The sequence below is a fragment of the Aedes albopictus genome, chromosome 1 (genome assembly GCF_035046485.1).
Source record: "Aedes albopictus strain Foshan chromosome 1, AalbF5, whole genome shotgun sequence".
NCBI classification, from domain to species: domain Eukaryota; kingdom Metazoa; phylum Arthropoda; class Insecta; order Diptera; family Culicidae; genus Aedes; species Aedes albopictus.
Window position 1 is genome coordinate 240283771 of NC_085136.1, and position 23697 is coordinate 240307467.

At 45.4% G+C, this 23697-nt stretch overlaps 1 protein-coding gene across 1 annotated transcript in view; it reads right to left on the reverse strand.

The window, feature by feature from the left end:
* LOC109425333 (twitchin) overlaps positions 1-23697 on the reverse strand; it is a 115752-nt gene that overhangs the window by 57749 nt on the left and 34306 nt on the right. Inside the window, exons 3-7 of the mRNA XM_029860217.2 lie at positions 10488-10509; positions 9495-9657; positions 9277-9418; positions 1668-1803; positions 1297-1500 (exon numbers count right to left, since the gene is read on the reverse strand). Of these exons, the coding sequence (XP_029716077.2) occupies positions 1297-1500; positions 1668-1803; positions 9277-9418; positions 9495-9657; positions 10488-10509 (667 nt within the window). The remainder of the gene's footprint in view (positions 1-1296; positions 1501-1667; positions 1804-9276; positions 9419-9494; positions 9658-10487; positions 10510-23697) is intronic.

Consider the following 23697-nt stretch of genomic DNA (forward strand, 5'->3'; position numbering starts at 1 on the left):
AACTAGTAAATACGAATGTTAGAAAACAAAATTAATTTTTAAATTTCCCAGGCATTTAGCCTGAAGGTAGGTCATTTCCTTTATAAAGAGTACCTAGCTTAATGGATGACTATTTCATCGAAAAGATTGAACTTTTTAAACTAATTTATGTATAGAATAGCTATACATAAAGATGTTAAAATAAAGCAAGACAAACTTTTTTTCTAAAAATTGAAAGGTACACAAGAAAGATACAAATAAATTACTGAGCTCGTCCCAGACCACCAGTAATCGTATAAGATGTTGCATAAGATGATAAAGTGGAGGCCTTATGCGTGCATGCCTCCATTTAGGCGCATGTAAAGTGTATGCATATCGTCTCCACTTTAACATCTTATGCAACATCTTATACGATGACTGGTTGACTGGGGTCCCATGTTCTGGTCAGTCACGGAGCAGCAACTGCACATTAAGATGAGCTTGGTATTTTTCCTTCTTTTTACTGAATTCTCGACAGCACATTTATCTTGGTTATCTCGGCAAGGTATATATTGTTACAGGTAAACGGTACCTTTACCATTTTTTGTGTTGCGTTTTTATTGTCAAAATTGAACGTATCTGTAACTTTTATATCAAAAGCTTTCACCGAACTTTCTCGATAGTTTTCAAAAATTAAAATAAATTGTAGTTCGTCACAGAATAATGAAAACAATCGGTAGAGAAAAAGTTGAGATATAGCAATCAAAAGTTGACTAGTTTGTATGGGAAAACGGCTTTGGTGCATTTTTATTGTCCGATACTGTATAAAAATGAGTTAGGATTCATTTCGCATACTGATCACTGATTGAGTAACTTAGTTCATACTCCTCGGTTATTTCACCAAGTTGAAAGGGAGTCGATTGGTATGATACTGGTTCTGCGTATCTGTTGAAATGGATTTGTTGACGTCTTCCACAAACATACTGGATTTACGTAGTGAGTAAAATAATTGTTCCAAACTGACGTGATCGAGATATATTACGTTCAAAATAGGGTACAGCGCCTTATTAAGATGCGTTCCTGGATTTACAAATATTCACTGTGAGTAAAAATGGTTGGAATTACCTTACATTACGCGATCACCTGAATTAGGGTCGTGATGATCACTTCTTTCTTATCCACGTAGTAGCTTTTATGCATTCATACAATTTTAAACAAAGCTCAATCAATTGCAATTTTCATCCTGTCCCGATCCTGTTACGAAAACCTAGTAACCCCTATTGCTGCCTCCATATTCCTGAACTCTTCGGAAACCCCTCCGCCCCGCCTAACACTTACACTATCTTCGAACTTGAGTCGAAGTTCAGGTTAATGATGGCGGACGAGTCGCCATGTTTGTTCTTCGCCACGACGTTGTACACGCCCCGGTCCAGCTGTTTCACGTCCCGAATCGTAAACCGTATCAGATGGCAATGGTTTTGGTCTACCTCTGTCTCACTACTGAACCTGCCACCCATCTGAATTTCGTTCTTTTCGTGGTACCTGGATTGTCGGACGCAAGAGTGGGATACATTTGGAAATTGACGGAAATTAGGGATTGTGTTCTTGGGGGGATATTGATTACAAATTGTTCTGTTCGCTTCCGCTTTCGTTCGGTTAATTAGTGAATTAGATCAATAAAAAATAGGTAACTGAGGGGTAACACTTGCCATGTGTATGTTGGTTTCGGATCACCGATACATCTACACTCAAATACAATATTCTTGCCGTCGTCCGATTGTCGCGTGACGGGTCGTTCTGTGAAGGCGGGCTTGAAACCATCCGCTGGCACCGGGACTTCCTCACCTAGATTTCGGGAAGAGAGAGATAGAGAGAAAGCGGAGAAAGAGAAGGGAGGGACGGGGAGAAAGGGTTAAGGGAAAATGTGACACTTGTGGTTTAAATCGGTCTCTAATTTCGGTTGGTTTTTTGGATATCGTCGATATATCTCTCTCAATACATTTATTTTTCGGTAGAATTCAAAAGAGCGCTTTTTCTCCGACACTACACTCCTACTACTACTACGACGGGTGGTTTTGCTACACTCTTTTCAATACAGTTTTTTTTTAATTCATAAGATCTTCGAAAGGTCCCATGTCATGGCGACCGTAACACCCACTGCACTCCACCGGTCGAAAGCGACTTTTCATATGTTTTTGTACAATCAACAATTCAGCCGATATTGTTGTTACGATAGCAATCATAGTAAGTGGAGATGTTGAACATAAAGAACGTAAATAAAAACTGAATAAACTATAAAAATGTATGTACAAACAAAAAAAGAGATGAGGAAAATGCGACAATATCTAGCTGTTTGGAATGATGATCAGTCATTCCGATTTGTGTTTTGCTTTTACACCCACTAAAACTACATGTGAGAGGAAATACTCAGTTGCGGCGAAAATAACATAGTAAGGATCGCAGATTGAACAGACAGTAAGGAAAAACACTGGTTTTCACCAATACAATATATGAGGCATTAAGTTAAAAGGCATTGTACCATGCTGGAAAAACTTGTAATAAGAAGGCACGAAATATTGCTAATTGACAAATTGAGAGATGAAATTTGTGAAAACATTATTATTACTCGTACTCGCACTTGTAGTTAGTGGGCACAAACAGGAGTGTGTTGTGGATTGACATCTAAGCCGAAAGAGAGATGAGTTTGTGAAATAGGAGTGTTCAAGGTGCAGCTTCGGAGTCGGAGGCTTTCTATTCCGCAGAACCATTACCTGTTGTATGCCTTAGTTGGTTAAAGCGCCGGTCTATCGAATACGGAGTCGTGGGTACGAATCCCACCAGAACGCGATTTTTTTCACAAATTTCATCTCTCAATTTGTCAATTAGCAACATTTCGTGCCTTCTAATAACAAGTTTTTCCAGTATGTTCCAGACATACTAGCAAATCTGGTAAAATGCCAGAAAAATCGGCAATATGTAGCATTGTGCCACTTTTCAGAATACAACATATTCGAAAATTAATCATACAACCGAATTTTGTTCGTTGGGCTACGTGCCATTCGAAACAAAGCCAAACGTCCTTTTTTTCACGTGAAATGCGAATTGTAGGGAAACGATCATTAAATACGTCACGCAAAAACTGGTCATTCTTAAGACCACCTCCCTCCCCCTATGCGCCACTTTTTGTATGAGACCTTTGATTTTTAGTATGGGTTGTCACTTCGCTAAACTCCCTCTCCCTCAAAGCGTGACGTAATTTATGGACGTCACGACAGCGCAGGTTTTCGGTTGCACACGAGTTAATGTTAATGTATTTACGAGATTTTTAACACTATGTCAGTTCATCTCGGGACCCCCGTTTTACTTCCCTTCCGAAGGAAGAACTCACATTTTGAGAGTCTGTTTAGATCTCAGGTCCTCGGCGTGATAGTCACATGCTAGGTCCACTCCACTCAACTCTAGCTCCTGTGCAACCAAAAACCAGCGCTGTCGTGGCTCTTCTGTGGTATGTGTGCTGCTTGGGATCAGACCCAAGCAACACACATGTTATAATAGAGTTACGACAGCGCAAGTTTTGGTTGTATAGAAGTTAATTTTACGTAATTCTAACATTGTGTTGAAATAACGTAAAATAAACTTCTATACGATCAAAACTTGCGCTGTCGTAACTTTTATATAACATGTGTGTTACTTGGGGATATCCATCAAGAATTTCATAAATGATAGGGGTACTTACGACCCGGGTCGACGTTCTGATACTCTTATGAAAGAAACAGTGTTGGATTTATCTTGGAGCTATTCTAGTATAATCTGCAACTAATAAGAGAACAGTTTTCAAAAGATTCTTGAGAAAATTATGCGAGAAATTGCAAAAGAGGTGGCTCCTAGGAGGATTACATTAGGTTCAGCGTGACTTTTTTGAGTACCTGTCAAATATTTTGTCGTGGTGTTATCAATAGTTTTCCAAGCATCTTACAACGAATCTATCCAATCCATGTTTCCAGTAAAGATTTAAACAAACTTTCAAAAAATGGTGGCTTCTGCGAGTTGTTGTTGATTTCATGGTGACATCTTTATATCTGTCGAATATTTTGGTTGAATAAAGCCAAAAATCTTCTAAATATCATATCTCAGATCTCAATTAGAGACTTAAAAGATATTCGCCAAGTCAACCCATCTTCTTCTTCTTTATGGCTCTACATCCTCACTGGCACTCGGCCTGCCCCGCTTCAACTTAGTGTTCTTTGCCATTGCATGAATTTGTATATTGTGAGGCAAGTACAATGATTCACTTTGCCCAGGGAGTCGAGAAAATTTAGGCGATTCATAGCCTTAACTACTAGACTAACTGGAGTCAACCCACTGTGATTGAAACATGTAAAAGAAAAGTTCATAAGGATTAATTTGCAAAAACGTAGAAAGGATTGAAAGATGAAAAAAAAACATGAAGGCAGAAAAATAAAACAAAATTACGAATAAAATTTGCTGAACGGCGGAAGAGACTAAATGTCCTGGAGGTTCCTAAATTAAACGGACTGAAACAAGATAAGAAGGCTTATGGACAAACTTCTTTAAATCCAGGTTCACCAGTACAATTGTCTCCCTTTGGATACTAAAAGAATTGTAATCAGTATTTAAGCCGCCTTCTAGTATAATACAACTTAATGATATCCAACTTCTCCGTGTACAACTTTGCCAGCTTCAACTGACATCGTAAAGAATACGATAACTACCTGTGAAGAAGCAACAACTACGATGTCTAATGGCCGGGGCCCTATTAGAGCGATCGATCCCCTCGCAGCCCCAAACTCATGTATCCTATATAGAAATCATCGCAGGAAAAAGGGAAACAGGGACTTTCTGGGCACTCTAGACGGCCTCACGGTACTCTGAGCGATAAGCCCCATTTCCGTCAACCTGCCGGATTTCAAACTTTTGTAACATAGCTTCAATCAGTTGTTATGGCTATCCGAGCAGGAGAAAATACCCATAGAGTACCAAACTCCGGTATGCACAACCTAATACCTACAACCTGAATAAGGTATTAAGAAGCCTTGCATAAGAGGTAAAATACCCAAAATAGTAACTGGTGGATATTACATTAAAACCATGTGAATATTTTTTTTGTTTTTATTATAGAGGCTTTAAATAATGTGAATAATGATATCAGATATAGCAATATCAAAATTATATCCGGTGAATTTTCCATAGAAATAGCGATATTTCCGAAATTGAATAATACCTCAAGCAGTCCTTAACACCAAACTAATAACTCGTTGAGGTATTTTCTGTAAGGGGCCTTAATACCTGCATAATTCGTAAATAAGTTATTTTTACTATCCGGATAACCATTAGCGTGGGGCACAAAAAGACATTTTACTCCTGTACACTTTTTGAGTTCCATTTTGGTCCCATATCAACTGTGCAAAATTTCAGATCGATCGGAGAAACTATATTTTAGCGCCAGCCATTTAAAGTTTTCATACGATTTAGTATGGGGAAAATCACTTTTTCAAAGAAAAATCGCCACAGGTTGCCCCTCAACCCCTAAAAATAAATCGATGAATGATTGCTGTTGGAAATTTTACGAGGAACCAACCCTCCGAAGACCGCAAAGCGATCTGGGGCATGTGGAAAAAGTTATTGACTGAAAACCGAATGGCATGCAAACGCGGTTTAACATGTAAGGAATAACAATAAATAATAAAATCTCGTCATTTTATCGATCCGGTGAGGGCTTATAACTTTTTCCACGAACGTCGCATCGGTTTGCTGTCTTCGGAGGTCTGATTCCTAGTGAAGTTTTCTACAGAAATCATTCGTCGACATATTTTTAGGGATCTAGGGGTGACTCCTAGCGATTTTTCTTTGTAGGAGTAATATTTCCCCATAGTAAATCGTATGAAAAACTAAGAATGGCGGGCGCTAAAATATAGTTTTTCCGATCGATCTGAAATTTTGCACAGTTGATATGGGACCAAAGGGGAACTCAAAAAGTATACAGGAACTTGAGTTTTTCCATTTTTTGTATTTTCCCATATAAACCGTGTACCAGGCTAATAACCATCCAATATTTTTTTCTTGGTATGACACCTTATTTTGGTAGGCTGCAGCTGTGTGTCAGTTATTCGTTCTTGCTCGGAAAATACACCACGCCCCTATCACTTTGTTAATAGGAAGACGATCGCCCTGAGGAAGATCCTCAAGATCCTAGGAGTGACGCATGATCGAGTGATTTTTTCCGCAGCTACTTTCTTGTTGTTGGGGAGAGCTGCACAACCCCTATCAACTTACATATCTTCCAAACGAAAGTACAGAGCCGTAAATTGTGGTCACCTTTTCTACGTAATAGAGAATACCAGCCAAGCACAGAACAACTCAACTCATGTCGAATCTGCTTAGGCCGCTCTGACCTTCGAAAATCGTACTGTAATATTTCTTGAAAGGAAGACGGGCTGACTTGAAATAATCAACAAATAAACTACAAGAATATTTTAAGCAAACAATCATCTTAGAAATAGGAACCTCGACTACAACCATCGATGAATTAAGAAACTAATCGTCAGGAGAAATTTTCTAATGGAGCAAATCATTGGAGAACATGCAAAAAAACAATGGTGGCTCCTGAGAGGATCTTGAAGGACCCTTAGTGACTTATCAAACATTTGGGCGTATTGCTGAAATAATCTCCAAACAATCCTATCAGGAGCTCATCTACGATATCAATGAGAATCTAAACAGGTTGGCAAATGAAAGAATGCACAATGGTCCACGAAACAGATTTACGAGGAAAGATGCATTCAGCGCCTTCAAATGATTTTCTAGATTAATATGGTCTTCTACAAAGTTGTTCCTAAAAATAAGGCCCTCTTATCAATACACATGAAAACTAGGGTGGTTCATATTTTCAAAGAAATTATGAACCAAACTTTTTCATTTACAAGAATAACTATATACATTTTTCGGGAAAGTTGTAGATCTATCAATTTTGAGCAAGTTTGCTGAAGACACTTTTTATGTAGCTTGAAAATTGACCAATCTAAAGGTATTTTTCTGAATAAGCTTAGGGTGGTTCAAGCAAAACCGGTTTGAAGCCGCGTCGTTTCGTGCGCTGAGATGGTCGTTATCTCTTTTGGTTCAAAAGTTACAGGCATTTTTCTTAAAAATATCATAGTTTTTTTAGAAGGTGTTATGACGGGTTAGGGCAAACATAAAAAAATATCTTTTGCCCGCATTCAAAAGAAATGTTGTTATAAAACATATAAAAAAACTAGAGGGGTTTAATTTCGTAACTCAAGTGAAAAATACTTGAAAAATGCCATTTTTTTCTAGAAAATCATCAATATCTTTTGAGCGGAATGACGTAGCAACATTCTCAGCACGAAAAGACGCGTCTTCAAATGCTCTACAAGTGTTTCTTGGGCGACTTTGATGAAAAAGCGAAACTGAAAAAGTTAACGCCAGAAAACCGGTTTATTCTTGAACCACCCTAAGCTTATTCAGAAAAATACCTCTAGATCGGTCAATTTTAAAGTTACATAAAAAGTTTCTTCAGAAAACTAGCTCAAAATTGATAGATCTACAAATTTTTCGAAGAGTGTATACAGTTATTCTTGCAAATAAAAAAATTTTTTGGTTACCAATTTCTTTGAAAATATGGACCACCCTAATTTTCATGCACATTTTAAAGAGGACCTTATTAGGGACAACTTTGTAGAAGACCATATTTGCATTAAAACTCATTTGAAGGCGTTGAATGCATCTTTCCTCGTAAATCTGGTTCGTGAACCACTGTCAAATGGTGGCTCCTGAGAGGATTTTTTTGAGTTTATTGCGACTTTTTTTGATTCCTGTCCAATATTTTGGATTATTGCTGTCAAAAATCAATGCCAGAAATCCATCTATGATCGCAATACGGATCTCAACAGACATTTGTAAAAAAAGCATGCGAAGAAATCAAGGAACTAGAGAAAATTCAAAGTCAGATAATATCGAAACATGAAAACGCACTAAAGACAGAATGCTTTCAGAGTAGTTTCAGGGGGTTTCTAGATGTTTCCAGGGTCTTCTGAGGAGTTCCGAGGGGGTATCAAGGACAATGCTAAAAAAGTCATTACGACAAATCCAAATTCAGTCACGTATAGCTCATTTCAGAAGCTGAACCTGAGAATATGGTGTACGTAAAACTAGACTAGTTCTACAATAAAGTCACGGAAAACCCGCTCATTTTCTAATATTAAGGTAAACGTCATCGGCCACCTTCTAAAAATGCCAATTGTTATTCACTATGATTCAGGGGGATTCAGAGGCATCCAAGAGAGCTCCAGAAGGTTTCCAATAATTTAAGAGAGATTTTAATGCGTTTCAAAGGACTGGATTCATTTCATGGCTGTTGCAGAGTAGTGTTAGATCATTTCAGGAGAGCTTCAGTGAGGTTCGTGGCCGAGCGGTTAGCGGTGTCAGTCGTTTAGGTGTCTCGTAAGCCTCGGAGTGTGGGTTCGGTTCCCGCTCCAGTCGGGTCTCAGGGGTGTCTCAGGTGTCTCAGGGGCATCATAGTAGAGTCTGAAGGCAGTCTACAGGGGGTCTTAGAGGGTTTCAAGATATTTCAAGGCGTTTTCAGAGGTTTCATGAGCCCTCAGACCGATTCAGGGGGTTCCAGAGGGCTATAGTAGAGAACAAGGGAAGTTTATGGGGTTTTTACTGAAGTGTTTCAGAGCGTTTCAAGGCCTTTTACTGGAGTCCATGGGATAAACACAAAAAGTATTAATAATACAGCGAGATAAGACTAGTTACGATTGTAGATTTGATGACCTATACTTAAGGAAGTTCTCGGATACTCTGTATATCCCTCATCCTCTTTCCATTATTTGCCCCGCTATTTTAAACCTCAACCGAAGTCCCCTTGTTCTAAATATAATTTGCTTAATTGGATGCTACCTAAGAAAATTCCAGTGTACACAAAAGATAAATTTACATATACAAAAGTAAAAGATACAGATTGCAGGCATAACTTCGAAATTGATTATATTTGAAAATATCCTGTTTTTATTTTGAGAAAATGATTAATAGAAAACACATCAACGATATCATTTTACTAGGTAGGAGTAACCGATGGTCTGTTCAATCTGCGATCTTTGATAGGAAAATAATAAATGATAACCCATAAGGCACAACTAGAACACCGAAGATTCGAGATGATAGTTGATGTTCCGATTGGTGAAAATCGTGTAAATTTTAGAATGATGGTATAAATGGAACACCCACGAAGAAAAAAAAACAGAAACATCAATGCACATTCATCGATTGCAGGATACTCACTGTCGAAGTTCAAACTGATCGTCGCACTCGATTCGCCCAGTTCGTTCTTGGCCGTCACCTTGTACTTGCCCGAGTCCTCGAACGTGACGTTGTCCACTTCCAACGTCGCGAAGTAGAGCTTGCCATCGTTTTGTACTTTGAACTGTGTGGGTTGGATGAAAGAAAATTAAGTTTAGAAAACTGTTTTTTTTCTTCGTCACACAAATAGAGCGCTGTACCTTATGCCTTGGGGTGTTATCGATCACTTTGCTGTTGTGGGACCACCGGATCTGTGGCTTCGGATCGGCCTGGATCTGACACTCGAAGATCAACCGCTTGCCGTCGTTCTCCTGCTGGATCGAGGGTTTCTTGATGAAGGTCGGCGCAAGTCCGTCGATTTGTCTGTTGTTGTTGGGGTGGTGAAAGGATTTTCATTAAAGCTAGTTATTTTTCCTTGTTAAAAGTAACTTCGAAGCAAACGACTCAACTTTGAGATGAAAAAAGTTCGGACTTACTCCGATAGGAATCGAACATAGGACTCCCAAATCGAATGATGGGCGATTCTATCCTCCATGCCATGCAGCCACTTAGTCGCATCCGTCTTTTGAGGGCAAACTGGCTCTAATATCAATCATAGCGAAGCATGCGCTATGATGGAAATCAGATTCAGTTCTTTCGGAGGCGATGGAGGTTACCAAGCGGCTATGTATGTATGATTTGGGAGTCGCGGGTTTCATTCGCATCGGGTGGTTTAAACATGCAATCTCTTTTCAAAATTTCGTCCAACCGAAATGTTTTCACACGCTCTTTAAAACTACAGCATGCAAAACAACTTTTTTCCGAAAAAAAAAAAATATCAAACAACGACAAAAACTCACCGATCTCGTTTTTCTATCCTCTCTACGATATCGTGCAGTTTTTTTTATCAATCGTCAGTTGGCAGTTGGTGATAAGCGATTCAAACGAGCATTATTGGGCATTATAGTTGCAAACGCGGAGAGGGGGTGCGCAGCAAAAGCATTAGCGTTCATGGGGCGGCAGGGGGTTCATGGAAGCGTAGAAAATAGGCAATCATTGAAATTGGTTCGCCTGGCACTTCGGATGGTGATTTGTGAAAATATTGTGCAACAAATCGAAACCACAAAAATCGGTAACGCACATCAAACATGAAATGGTATTGGAACACACACCACACATATGTACGCGCATGATTGATTGGGATTGTTACTTACTTTTCTACGGGTTCATCGACAGCTGTGGGCGGTGAGGTTGGATACGAATGGTCACAGGTTGTGTGATACACGGTACAAATACGGGGAATATTGTTCACATTTTGAGGTTTGATTTAACCACGTTGAACACGGTACATGAAATGGAGAAAAACGGGTAAATGGATTAGTCACATATTATGAGAGTTTTTTTTGTCAGTCTGCTGCTGCAGAGTACATATACTAAAGTGAGTAATAAAACACTGATAAACATTCAACTCTAACTTCTAAATTACATAATTAACATTTCCATTCTGAAATTAAAGGTTTTGTTAACTGGGAAAAAAAATCCAAACCACAATTTCTTGGAAAATTTGCGGATAAAACAAACTCAACGTTGGTTTGAATCGTCAATCGGATACAGTGCGTTTGATTTCCATACGGGCTGGTATTTTTTTTTTTTGGGTCTTCTTTGGACGTAGTGGATCATTGTGTTTGCCCAAGTGTTTGCCTCACAATATACACATTAGACAGCTAAACCTGAACCACTGTGAAGCCGCACAACAGTTGATGTGGCAGTCAGTCTCGGATAGGAGTCAAGCGCAGACAGCACCCTACTAGCGGACCTATACCGCAACCCTCTCGATAACGTCAAATGGGTAGCGGGATGTGGAGCGATTGCTTATAGAGAGTAACACCGACGATCTTCCCAGCGATAATCTACTTGGAACCCTAAGCCGTACATATGATGCAGCAATGCCAAAGCTATCCCTACCCAGAAATGGACGCAAATAGGTATACTGGTGGTGTCCAGAAATCGCAGAACTCCTCACATCCTGTCTAAGAGCAAGGAAATGAATGCAAAAAGCTCGCACCGATGAGGGTAGAACGGAGCGAAGTGAGGCCTACAGGGTGGCTAAACTATCACTGAACAAAGAGTTCAAGGCGCGTAAGCGGGCGTGCTATGATAATTTCTGCCAGGCAGCCACCACGATCCCCTGGGGTGATGCCAACAGAGTAGTCATAGCTGAAACTACGGGCGTGTTACGATACAAGACCATGGGCCCCTATCCCTTATGCCCAAACAGACTAAAACAAGGTAGCCCCGGTATCGAACGACGAGCTCCTCGCAATAGTGAAGCCGCCTAAGTTGAGCAAGGCTCTGAGTCCGGACGGTATCTCGACAGTAGCCATTAAGACGGCCATCGAGGCTAGTTCTGACATGTTCAGAATGTCTGGACAGATCTGCCAGGACGGAAGTGGACTCCGAAGAGGTAAAAAAGACAAACAAATGGTTCTACTGGTTAAGCACGGGAAGCCACCTGGCAACCCGGCGGCATACAAACCTATCTGCCATATGTACCCCGCTGGGAAATTGTTGGAGCGGATCATTCTGACGAGGTGGATGATCTATACCGAGAAACCAGATGACTCTGGACTCTGGACAGTTTGGCTTCCGGAAGAGTAGGTCGATGGTGGCCGCTTTCAGGACTGCAACTAAAACGGCCGAGATAGCACTCTTTTTTTTTTTTTTTTTTTTTTTTATAGAATGAGGAAACCTGTTGGTTAGCAACACCGTAGGAAAACCACATTCTGCACTACCTGACCTTGCTCCGCGGCACGCCCGTTAGGGATTACTTCGTAGAGGAGGGGGGGGGACTGTGCTTTCGCACTCTCGCTCATCTGTCAGCCATCACACTCGGCATATCTCTAGGGGGCCAACTCGACTAACTGTTGGTCGGCCCGCCATTTCCTTTGGAGGTGGAGCACGATTGTGGATACCGTGTTCGACACGACATTCCACTCGTCCACCCCCGTACACATCCTCTCAATAATGTTATCGGGAGTAGTATCCCTGCCGCATACCTCTAACATGCTCGACCTCTGCTCCGCAAAACGCGGGCACTCGAAGAGTACATGTTCCGCCGTCTCCGCCCTGTTTGCACACTCCGGGCATGAGGGTGAGTTTGCATGCCCGAACCTGTGCAGGTACCACCTAAAGCACCCATGGCCCGACAGAAATTGTGTCAGGTGAAAGTTCACTTCGCCATGGGGTCTACACGTCCACCGGGACACGCTCGGTATGAGCCTGTGTGTCCACCTACCCTTTGTTGAAGAGTCCCAGACTCTTTGCCATTTCACCATAGACGAAGTTCTGGCGTTTCGTCGCGCACCTCTCGTACCTCTTTCATCGTAGCACTCAACATCCTCGGCCAACACCAGTGCTATCGGCATCATGCCCGCTAACACGCATACCGCGTCTTTCGAGACAGTCCGGTATGCACTGGCCACCCTGAGGCACATCAGCCTATGTACACTCTCTAGTCGGTCAACATTCCTCTGCAGCTTGAGCGCGTTCGACCATGCGGCGGCGCCATACCGTAGTATGGACACCGCGACTGACGCGAGCAGCTTCCGCTTACTCGAGACAACTGCCGAACTGTTTGACATCATCCTAGACAATGCCATAACCGCTACACTCGCCCTCTTACAAGCATACTCGACATGACTACTGAAGCTCAACTTGTCGTCGACCATGACTCCAAGGAGCTTCAGTGAGCGACAGGACTCGATCGAGCACCCGCCCGTGGTGACCACTGCCTGCTGTGCAGACTGGCGGTTGTTCACCACCACCACCTCTGTCTTGTGGTGTGCGAGTGTCAGTTGCCTCGACCTCATCCAGCCCTCCACTATGTCAATCGCATGCGCTGCCGTCAATTCCACCTCTTCGAGCGACTCACCGTATACCACCAGGGTAATGTCGTCGGCGAAGCCAACCAACTTTACTCCCGGTGGTAGTGCTAGCCTCAGTACTCCATCATATGCCGCGTTCCACAGTACCGGACCCAAGATGGATCCTTGCGGTACACCTGCAGTGACATTGTACTGTTTTTGGCCTTCCTCGGTGTCGTAAATCAGCACCCTGTTCTGGAAGTAACTACCCAGAATACGCCTTAGGCCAGCCGGGACCCCTAAGCGAGATATGGCGCTCTCTATGGCGGCCCAGCTTACACTATTGAAGGCGTTTCTAACGTCTAGCGTTACGATCGCGCAGTACCGTATGCCTCTCCTCTTTTTCTGCAGCGCAATTTCGGCCAATCCAGTCACCGACCTAATGGCATCCACTGTCGATCTACCTTTGCGAAACCCGTACTGGCTGTCTGATAGCCCCGCGTTGTCCGACCTCTCGGTATAGACCAATAACCTTGACAGAATGATCCGCTCCAGGAGTTTCCCGGCCGTGTCCAGGAGGCAAATTGGTCTATAAGCCGACGGGTCGCCTGGTGGCTTCCCGTGCTTGGGCAGTAGAACCAACTTTTGCCTTTTCCACCTCTCCGGAAACTCGCCTCTATCCAAGCATCTCTGCATAGCCGATCTGATCATGTCAGGGCTAGCCTCGATGGCCGCTTTGATAGCCACCGTCGGAATGCCATCCGGGCCCGGGGCCTTGTTCAGCTTAAGTGATTTCGCAATTGCGGCTAACTCCTCATTCGTCACTGGGGGAACCTCACTCGGACCAGGATGGTCTTGTGGTGTGGGTGCCCATGGTCTCACCTCGTGGTGCGGGAACAACGTTTCCACGATCCTCTGCAGCATCGCGGGAGAGCGTTCCGGTGGTGCAGATGTGCCTTTCGTTTTGCACATGACTACGCGGTACGCATCACCCCAGGGGGTTGTGTTGGCCGTCTGACAGAGATCGTTGAAGCACGCCCGCTTACGCGCCTTGATCTCTTTGTTCAGTGCCAACTTTGCCGCCCTGTATGCCACCTCTCGCTCCGCTCTCGACTCATCGGTCCGGGCTCTCTGCATCCTTCTCCTTGCCCTGTGGCAAGATGCACGGAGCTCCGCGATTTCTTGACACCACCAGTACACCGGTCTTCGTCCATTCCTGGGTATGGATCGCCTCGGCATTGCCGCATCACACGCTCGTCTCAAGGTACCAACTAGACCGTCGCTAGACAAGTAGTCTGTATTCTGCTCCATGAGCATCCACTCCACAAATGCTGGCTTATCGAAACTCGAGGTTAGCCATCCTCGGTGAGTGTCGGTTATCCTCGACTGCTGCCGTCTACCGCCCTGTTCGATACTGTATCGAATCGCCAGGTGATCACTATGCGTGTACCCGTTATCAACTCTCCAGTCTGAGCTAGGGTTAAGCCCTGGGCTCCAGAAGGTCACATCAATGATGGACTCCGCACCGTTTCTGCTAAAAGTGCTTACACTGCCGACATTCGCGATCTCAACGTTCAATCCCGCCATAGCTTCGAGTAGAGCCCAACCTCTCTCGTTCGTAGAGCGACTGCCCCACTCGACCGCCCACGCGTTAAAGTCCCCACCGATGACCAAGGGGCTCAGTCCAGCTAGAGCGCTTGACAGCGAATCTAGCATGGACGAGAACTGACCTATCGGCCACCTAGGTGGGGCATAGCAGCTGCAGTAGTAGACTCCGCCGATCTTCGCAATCGCGAAGCCCTCGCACGTCGTGGAGATTATCTCCTGGACCGGGTACCGACCGGTCGTACAGATCGCCGCTTTCTTGGCCTTATCCGCAACCCAGTTCCCGTTATTGGGGGGGATGCGGTATGGGTCCGAAAGAAGCGCGATGTCTATACTCGACTCCGAGGCGGATTGCCACAACAGCTGCTGCGCGGCTTCACAGTGATTCAGGTTCAACTGTGTGACTTGCGTCATTTTCGGCCGTTACGTCCACTTATGCTTGGGCACTTAGGCCCACCCGTCACATGGCCCTTGTTCGTCGTGCAAATCAGACACTTTGGCGCCGATTTACACTCCCTGACGAAGTGGCCTTCTACTCCGCATCTCCTGCAGAGCTTGCTCCTATCCGGGCCTTTGCATGCCCACGACTTGTGGCCTCGTCCGAAACACCTGAAGCACACTTCCGGCGGCTCACATACACTGAGCGGGCACTCCGACCATCCGACTTCGACCATGCCCTTAGCAGTCGCTTTCTTCGCTTCCCCGACTGGAAGCTTGATCGTCGCGATCTGCATACCTGCTGGGCCTCGCCTCATGCGGATCGATGCGCATGGCGCGTCCACATTACACTGCTGTTTAAGAACAGCAGAGAGCTCCTCCGCGGTGGTGATCTCATCCAAGTTCTTACACTGGATGGTCATCTCCGGCGTCAGAGCCCTCACCCGCACTTTTTCACCAAGCACTTCTTGTGCTAGAGCCGTGTAGGAAGAGCCCTTGTTAACGGCATTCTTCTTCAGCTCTAACATCATCTCTCCAGTCCTAGTGCGCCGGATGCTTTTAACATCCGCACCTAGTCCCGAGAGACGATCCTCGCTCCGCATAGCCCGCAGCACCTCTGCGTAGCTATTGCCCTCTGCTTTGAGCACCAGTGCGTCGCCTTTGGTACGCTTACGCGCAGGCTTCGCCTTGGTTTTGCTCAAAACCTTCTCCCTTTCTACGCGCCCGCGCTTGCCAACCGTGATCCAAGGGTTCACCTTCCCTTGGACCGGTTGGTCACTGCTACCGCTCTTAGCAGTCTCGCCTCGGGGTTTCGGCTCTTTGCCCCGAGCCCGTTTCGCGACCGGCTTGGCGTTGCTCGCACTACGCGGGCGTTTGCCACTCACCGGCCGCTCCTCGTCCATCGATCTCGGCCGTTTGGTTTGGGCCGAGATTTTTCCGCTCTCTGCAGCCCCACCTGGCTGCACCTTGCACACACTCTCCGTGGAGGAGCGGTCCGTTTGCGTGGACCTCTCCTCTCTACCCGCACTACGATCAAACAGGAGATCGTACTCCCTCCGGGCCTGGGCGACCGAATCGCGGAGCCTCAGCAGACCTTTTTTAAGGTCTTTGCTGATGTTGTTCCGCCCACTGGTGTATCCGATCAGCTCGTCGAGCTGTTCGGAGACCACCAGCAGCTTCGGAAGTCCATCCCTATTGCGAGTCAGCGCACGCGTGAGCTCGGCTCCACTCATCTGCGTGTCCTCTATTGCCGACCCGACCCTCGGAGTGCCGTACTCCGACACTTGCGGGGATTCTACCCTCGACGCCTGCGTTGGTGATCTGACCAGTCCGCTTTTCGCGAACGGGTTGATCACCTCACCCTCCACGTTCTCAGATTCCCTAATTAGATACGTCTCCATCACTGCTGTAAGGGTCCCCCTTAGAGCCGCTATCCCTCACTGCCACTGAAGTAGTCGCCCAAGGATCCCGGTGGTTATCTATGCAAGCAGGGAGGCCACCCACGGGTTGGCACAGGCCCTTATGGGACCTGAGCTCAGAGCCAGGATCAGCGCAAATCAGGATACTTCAACTGAACCTACCTCCACCCAGTTAGTTTCCTAAGCTGGATACAGTTCGGGAACGTACTCTAAGGCCTTGCCAAGGTTTTATGGGACGGAAGGCGGCTCCGACATTAGCCCATCCGTCGTTTCAGGTCAGTGTCACCCGGCCCTACTAAGAGGATAGAATGCCGTCACCACCAGCACTCCTCTACTCCGCGGTCCTCTTAGAGTGTACCATCTCGTTGACCAATATCGTCGCGCGCCAGTATATCGTAATCAGGAGCTTACTGACATCGCTCCTGATGTGCCCGAGGCACCCCTGACTAGGCTATGGCACTTTGGAAGCGGTGCCGGTTCGCTTGAACAGGGTTGATGCTTCCGGATGTGTGGTATTTCTGAAGAGGCCCAGCAGAGCCCACTGCTGAACCCCCGCCACGCCTAGGCAAACCCCGCTTGAACAGTTCGTGTGCAGCGCACATGATGCTCGGTCACCTTGCGATGCCAAAGGTGGTGAGTCCTCACTGATGTTAGAACATGCTTCGCTTAAGAAACGCCATCTTAAGCTCCCACCGACGAGATAGCACTCTAAAGGAAGCGAAGGGTAATCCGCTACTACGTAGTCGTAACGCTAAACGGGAAGAATGCGTTCAACAGCGTCAGCTGGGCCGACCTACAGTGATACACTACTTTGGTGTCCCGGACAGCCTATGCCGGATACCGGAGAGCTACTTCCAGATTGGGTACTAATCTATGATACCGAAGAAGGCGAGCGGAGCTACAATATCACCGCGGAGGTACTTCAAGGTTCCGTCCTGGGCCCGATACTATGGCACGCGGCGTATGATGGCGTATTGAGGCTCACACTTCCACCGGGCGTAAAGTTGGTCGGCTTTGTCAATGATATTACCCACGTGGTATACGGCGAGTCGATAGAGGAAGTGGAACTGACAGCAGCGCACGCAATTGGCACAGTGGATGAGGTCCAGACAGCTGACACTTCACAAAACGGAAGTGGCGGTGCGTAAGTCTGAACAGGCAGTGGTCCCCACAGGCGGGTGCACGATCAACTCCAAGCGCTCACTGAAGCAACTTAGGGATCAACGATAGGCTGAAATTTGGAAGTCACGTGCAATATGCCAGCAAAAGGGCAAGCATGGCGAAGATAATGTCAAATAGCCGGGCAATACTATCGAGGAAGCGTAAGCTGCGTAAGTAGCGGTCTCCATACTACAGTATGGCACCGCCCCGTGGTTGAGTGGCTAGTGGTCAACCGAAACGTGAAGCGACTCGAGAGTACCCACCGTCCCACATTGGGGTGGTCAGCGCCTACCGCACAGGACGCGGTATGTGTGCAAACGAACATGATGTCCACAGCACTAATAGTGGCAGAGGATCAAGAGTGCTACGAGCGACACGGCAAAACAGACGCGAGACGAATCAGTAGAACATCGTCTACGGTGAAGTGGCAGAGGGACTGAGAATCATCAAGCAAGTGTAGATGGATAAACAGGCGTATCTATCTTTGAATTACCCACGCTTCGCGGTGCAGCGGTATGCGGTAGAAATATCACTCCTGACAACCTTTTTGAAAAGATGTGTACAGGGCGGACAAGTGGGATTCCGTTATTTCCCGAATCGTACTTAAACTACTGGCAGGCCGACCATCTGCAAGTCGGGCTCTCTGCGATGGAGGTGGCTGCGCAGCACCTTGACATCATCATTTACTTTTGGTCCAACATTAGCAAAGACCTCAACTATAGGCTCTGTTGAGACTTCGAAAGTCAATGACGGCAGCCAAGCTAGACCATGAGACACTCATGGAAACTGCGGTAGCGACAGAACCCGCGGAGTCGAAGGTTCTGAATCCCCAAAAGTGTGGTAGATCATAATATTAGGGCGGGTCAAGGAGAGGACCATAGTTGAGCGGAAGTAGAAGAAACCTTTCCACAGCGTGAATGAAATTTACATTCATGGCGTGGAGAGTTGCCTTCACAGCTCGCTCACGACTTTGGTATACGTTTGCGACCCCAATGTTATTCGGCAAACTTTCAGATAAAACTACAAGGTTAAATTCATCCATACATTGTTTTTCGATAGCATGCTTCGGAACTGAGATAATAGCAAATGAATGTAAATCTTTGCAAATGAATGGTCGCAACCTTGAAGCTCGGTACGTGGAACTGCAGATCTCTCAACTTCATCGGGAGCACCCGCATACTCGCCGATATACTGAAGGACCGCGGGTTCGGAATCGTAGCGCTGCTGGAGGTGTGTTGGACAGGATCTATGGTGCGAACGTTTAGAGGAAATCATACCATCTACCAGAGTTGCGGCAACACACGTGAGCTGCGAACAGCTTTTATAGTGATGGGCGACATGCAGAGGCGCGTGATCGGCTGGTGGCCGATCGACGAAAGAATGTGCAGGTTGAGGATCAAGGGCCGATTCTTCAACATTAGTATAATAAACGTGCACAGCCCTCACTCCGGAAGCACTGATGATGACAAAGACGCATTTTACGCACAGCTCGAACGCGAGTACGACCGCTGCCCAAACCACGACGTCAAGATCATCATAGGGGATCTAAACGCTCAGGTAGGCCAGGAGGAGGAATTCAGACCGACGATTGGAAAGTTCAGCGCCCACCAGCTGACGAACGAAAATGGCCTACGCCTCATCGATTTCACCGCCTCCAAGAACATGGCCATTCGTAGCACCTTCTTCCAGCACAGCATCCCGTATCGTTACACCTGGAGATCACCACAACAAACGGAATCGCAAATCAACCGCGTTCTGATTGATGGACGGCACTTCTCTGACATTATCGACGTCAGGACCTATCGTGGCGCTAATATCGACTCTGATCACTATCTGCTGATTGTTAAACTGCGCCCAAAACTCTCCGTCATCAACAATGTACGGTACCGGCGACTGCCACGGTACAACCTAGAGCGACTGAAGCAACCGAATGTCGCGACCGCATACGCGCACCCAAGCAGCACCTGCAACATCATCCAAAATGTGGTTTTCTGTGCATTGGTCTAAAAGAGTTGCAATAAAAGCGCACGCAACTTTCATCTTGTCAGTTGAGTTGCATTTAAACTCCGAAAATCGTCAAGTTGCAGCTTTGTTTCATAGGAATTACAAATAACATCGTATTTAACATCGATTTATGGAGGCGGAGCTTACATATTCCTCACAAGTGGCAATACAGTCAGCTTGCATTAAATGTGCTATGTAACACACATGAAACATCTTACTTTAGTTTGTTTGTTCAGATTAGGTTCCAAATGTGTTGCGGAAAACTTGCGCATCTTTTTATTTTGACAGCTTTCAAACTTGTGGTAAAGACGGTACAATGAAGTAACGCGTAACTTCAGTACCTTTATGGTGCATTGAGCAGCAAATCTTTCACATAGCTTCTGGTGTAGTATGTAAGGTGAGTGGATAATACTCCTGATGTCCATGGTTCGAGTCTGAATATATTTTTTTCATTTTTTTTTTATCATTCCCCCTGGCTCATGTTGCATAACGATTTAAAAATTTGCGCTTTTTGCGTTCCAAAGAAGAAGCAATTGTGTTGTGTTGTCCTTAATTAGAACAGTGAATAAATTGCACTGATGTTGCTGATACTGGCCTTGAAACAAGTCGTGTTGCTTGGGCAGAATCTCGAGGCAGCGTTGCCGGACGAGGGTGTGCTCGATGTGGCCCCTCTAGAGGACTGCTGGAGTACAGTCAAAACAGCCATCAACAACGCAGCCGAGAGCACTATCGGGTACGTAGAACGGAGTCGACGAAACGATTGGTTCGACGAGGAGTGCAGAGCGGTTCTGGAGGAGAAGGATGCAGCGCGAGTGGTAATGCTGCAGCATGGTACCCGACAGAATGTGGAGCGATACAGACGGAAGCGGAAGCAGCAGACCCGTCTCTTCCGGAAGAAAATGCGCCGCTTGGAAGAAGCGGAGTGCGAGGAAATGAAACTGCTGTGCCGTTCACAGGAAACACGGAAGTTCTATCAGAAGCTCAACGCATCCCGCAAAGGCTACGTGCCGCGAGCCGAAATCTGCAGGGATAAGGACGGGAGCCTCCTGACGGACAAACGTGAGGTGATCGAAAGGTGGAAGCAGCACTTCGACAAGCACCTGAATGGCGAAGAGAATGTAGGCACGGAGGACCAAGGCAACGGAGGAAATGACTATGTTGGTGCAGCAGAGGACGGAAACGAACCAACTCCCACGCTGAGGGAAGTTAAGGATGCCATCCACCAGCTCAAAAACAAGAAAGCGGCTGGTAAGGACGGTATCGCAGCAGAACTCATCAAGATGGGCCCGGAAAAGTTGGCCACCTGTCTGCACCAGTTAGTAGTCAAGATCTGGGAAACCGAACAGCTACCGGAGGAGTGGAAGGAAGGGATAATCCACAAGAAAGGCGACAAGTTAATGTGTGAGAACTTTCGAGCGATCACCATTTTGAACGCCGCCTACAAAGTGCTATCCCAGATCATCTTCCGTCGTCTCTCACCTAAAGTAAATGAGTTCGTGGAAAGTTATCAAGCTGGCTTCATCGACAGCCGGTCGACAACGAACCGGATCTTTACCGTACGGAAAATCCTCCAAAAATGCTGTCAATACCAGGTTCCAACCCACAACCTGTTAATCGACTTCAAAGCGGCATACGATAGTATCGACCGCGCAGAGCTATGGAGAATCATGGACGAAAACAGCTTTCCTGGGAAGCTGACTAGACTGATGGACGGTGTGCAAAACTGCGTAAGGGTTTCGGGTGAACTATCCAGTTCATTCGAATCTCGCCGAGGACTGAGACAAGGTGATGGACTCTCATGCCTGCTCTTCCACATCGCTCTGGAAGGTGTGATGCGACGAGCCGGACTCAACAGCCGGGGAACGATTTTCACAAAATCCGTACAATTTGTGTGCTTTGCGGACGACATGGATATATTGCCAGAACATATGGAACGGTGGAAGAGCTGTACACCCGCCTGAAACGCGAAGCAGCAAAGGTCGGACTGGTGGTGAATGCCTCAAAAACAAAGTACATGCTGGTAGGCGGAACCGAACACGACCGGATCCGTCTGGGTAGTAGAGTAAGGTGGGGCAAAAGTTCGACCCTAGTTGAAAATTCTATTTTTTTGAAAAAATCGAAGCAAATAAAAATAAATGAATACCGTGTGGTGATTCTACCATCCATGAGCAAAAATCTTGCTGAACAAAGTTACACCAAATGTCTTTTCAATTTTGAGTTACAACACCTTTTGTATGTGTGCGTCTTTTTCGAACTCTTGCCCCACCACTGGGGCAAAAGTTCGAATCTAGTGTTTGTGGGATTTCGCTAACCGTGGCACACTATTTTGACACTTTGGTAATAGAAATAATTGAAATCAATTAATATTTGATGTTGGAACTGGAATACACTTTAAAGTTCGATCTGGATTTTACCCAAATCAGGGTTAAATTTACTACACCAAAAATTAGTAGTTTTCCGCCAAATTTAGATAAAATAACATTTTTTTTTCAACTTTGATCCTCACTAATTCCATCATTTATAGAGATAATATGTACATTTTACACAATTTTAGGTTTTTACCTGAAGTTGCCACATGACTCGAACTTTTGCCCCACAGTTCGAACTTTTGCCCCACTATGGGTAAAATATGATTTCCAAATCTTTTTCGCAAAAAGTTATGCATGCTTAAGCATCTTCAAAATATACCTAGTTACGCCCCAAAATAAAAGACCGAGTTCGATTTCATTACAATTCCAATCCATGCGTTGGAAGGATCATCGCAAATTACATTTTTTTGACCAAAAATCAACATTTTGTCATAACTTTTCGAAACATTGATCAATTTTCATAATTTTTGGAGTTAAAGACTCTTTTTCAAAAAGGTTTCGATCAACCTTGACACCCAAAAGAAATAATTTGAATTGCGCTCAAATACTTCAAAAGAAACTCTTGCCTCACTCGAACTTTTGCCCCACTTTACTCTAATGTTACGATAGACGGGGATACTTTCGAGGTGGTGGAAGAATTCGTCTACCTCGGATCCTTACTGACGGCTGACGGCATCAGCGGAAGTCGGGCCTACTACGGGCTCCAGAAGAAACTGCGGTCGAAAAAGATTCACCCACGCACCAAATGCGCCATGTACAAAACGCCTATAAGACCGGTGGTCCTCTACGGGCACGAGACATGGACCATACTCGAGGAGGACCTGCAAACACTCGGAGTTTTCGAGCGACGCGTGCTAAGGACGGTCTTCGGTGGTGTGCAGGAGAACGGTGTGTAGCGGAGCAGAATGAACCACGAGCTCGCTGCACTCTACGGCGAACTCAGCATCCAGAAGGTGGCCAAAGCCGGAAGGATACGGTGGGCAGGACATGTTGCAAGAATGCTGGACAACAACCCTGCAAAGCTGGTGTTTGCAACTGATCCGGTTGGCACGAGAAGGCGTGGAGTGCAGAGAGCACGATGGGCGGACCAGGTGGAGAGCGGCAGCCACAAACCGAGTATTGTTGAGTACTATTGTTGATTATGTCTTGTCTTAAATCAGATGTTGAACAAATAAATGTATGGTTTGCCAGTCGTTTGCAGTCGGATATTATGTGACGAATGCATGTTCGCTTTTCGTCTTTGCAAAACAAAAGACAAAAGAGAATGACGAAAGCTATAGCTCACTGTTTTATTTTCGGTTCATCCTCGTCGTGATTTCTTTGCCGGTTGCTGGTGATGATGCAAGTGACGGAATTTTATTTGCTGACGAACTTTTTTAGTTTTTCGTCGTTGGTCGGTGACGAAACAGATGGTTACCAACCATGCCTACAAGCATTCATCCCAAAACTCCTTCAGAAATTCATTTTTTTTTCAGAAGGATTTCTGAAATTTTTGTTGAAGTTCCTCGAGAGATTGCTTCAGGAATATCTCTGTATATAGTATCCCTAGGATTCTCTTAGGCATTT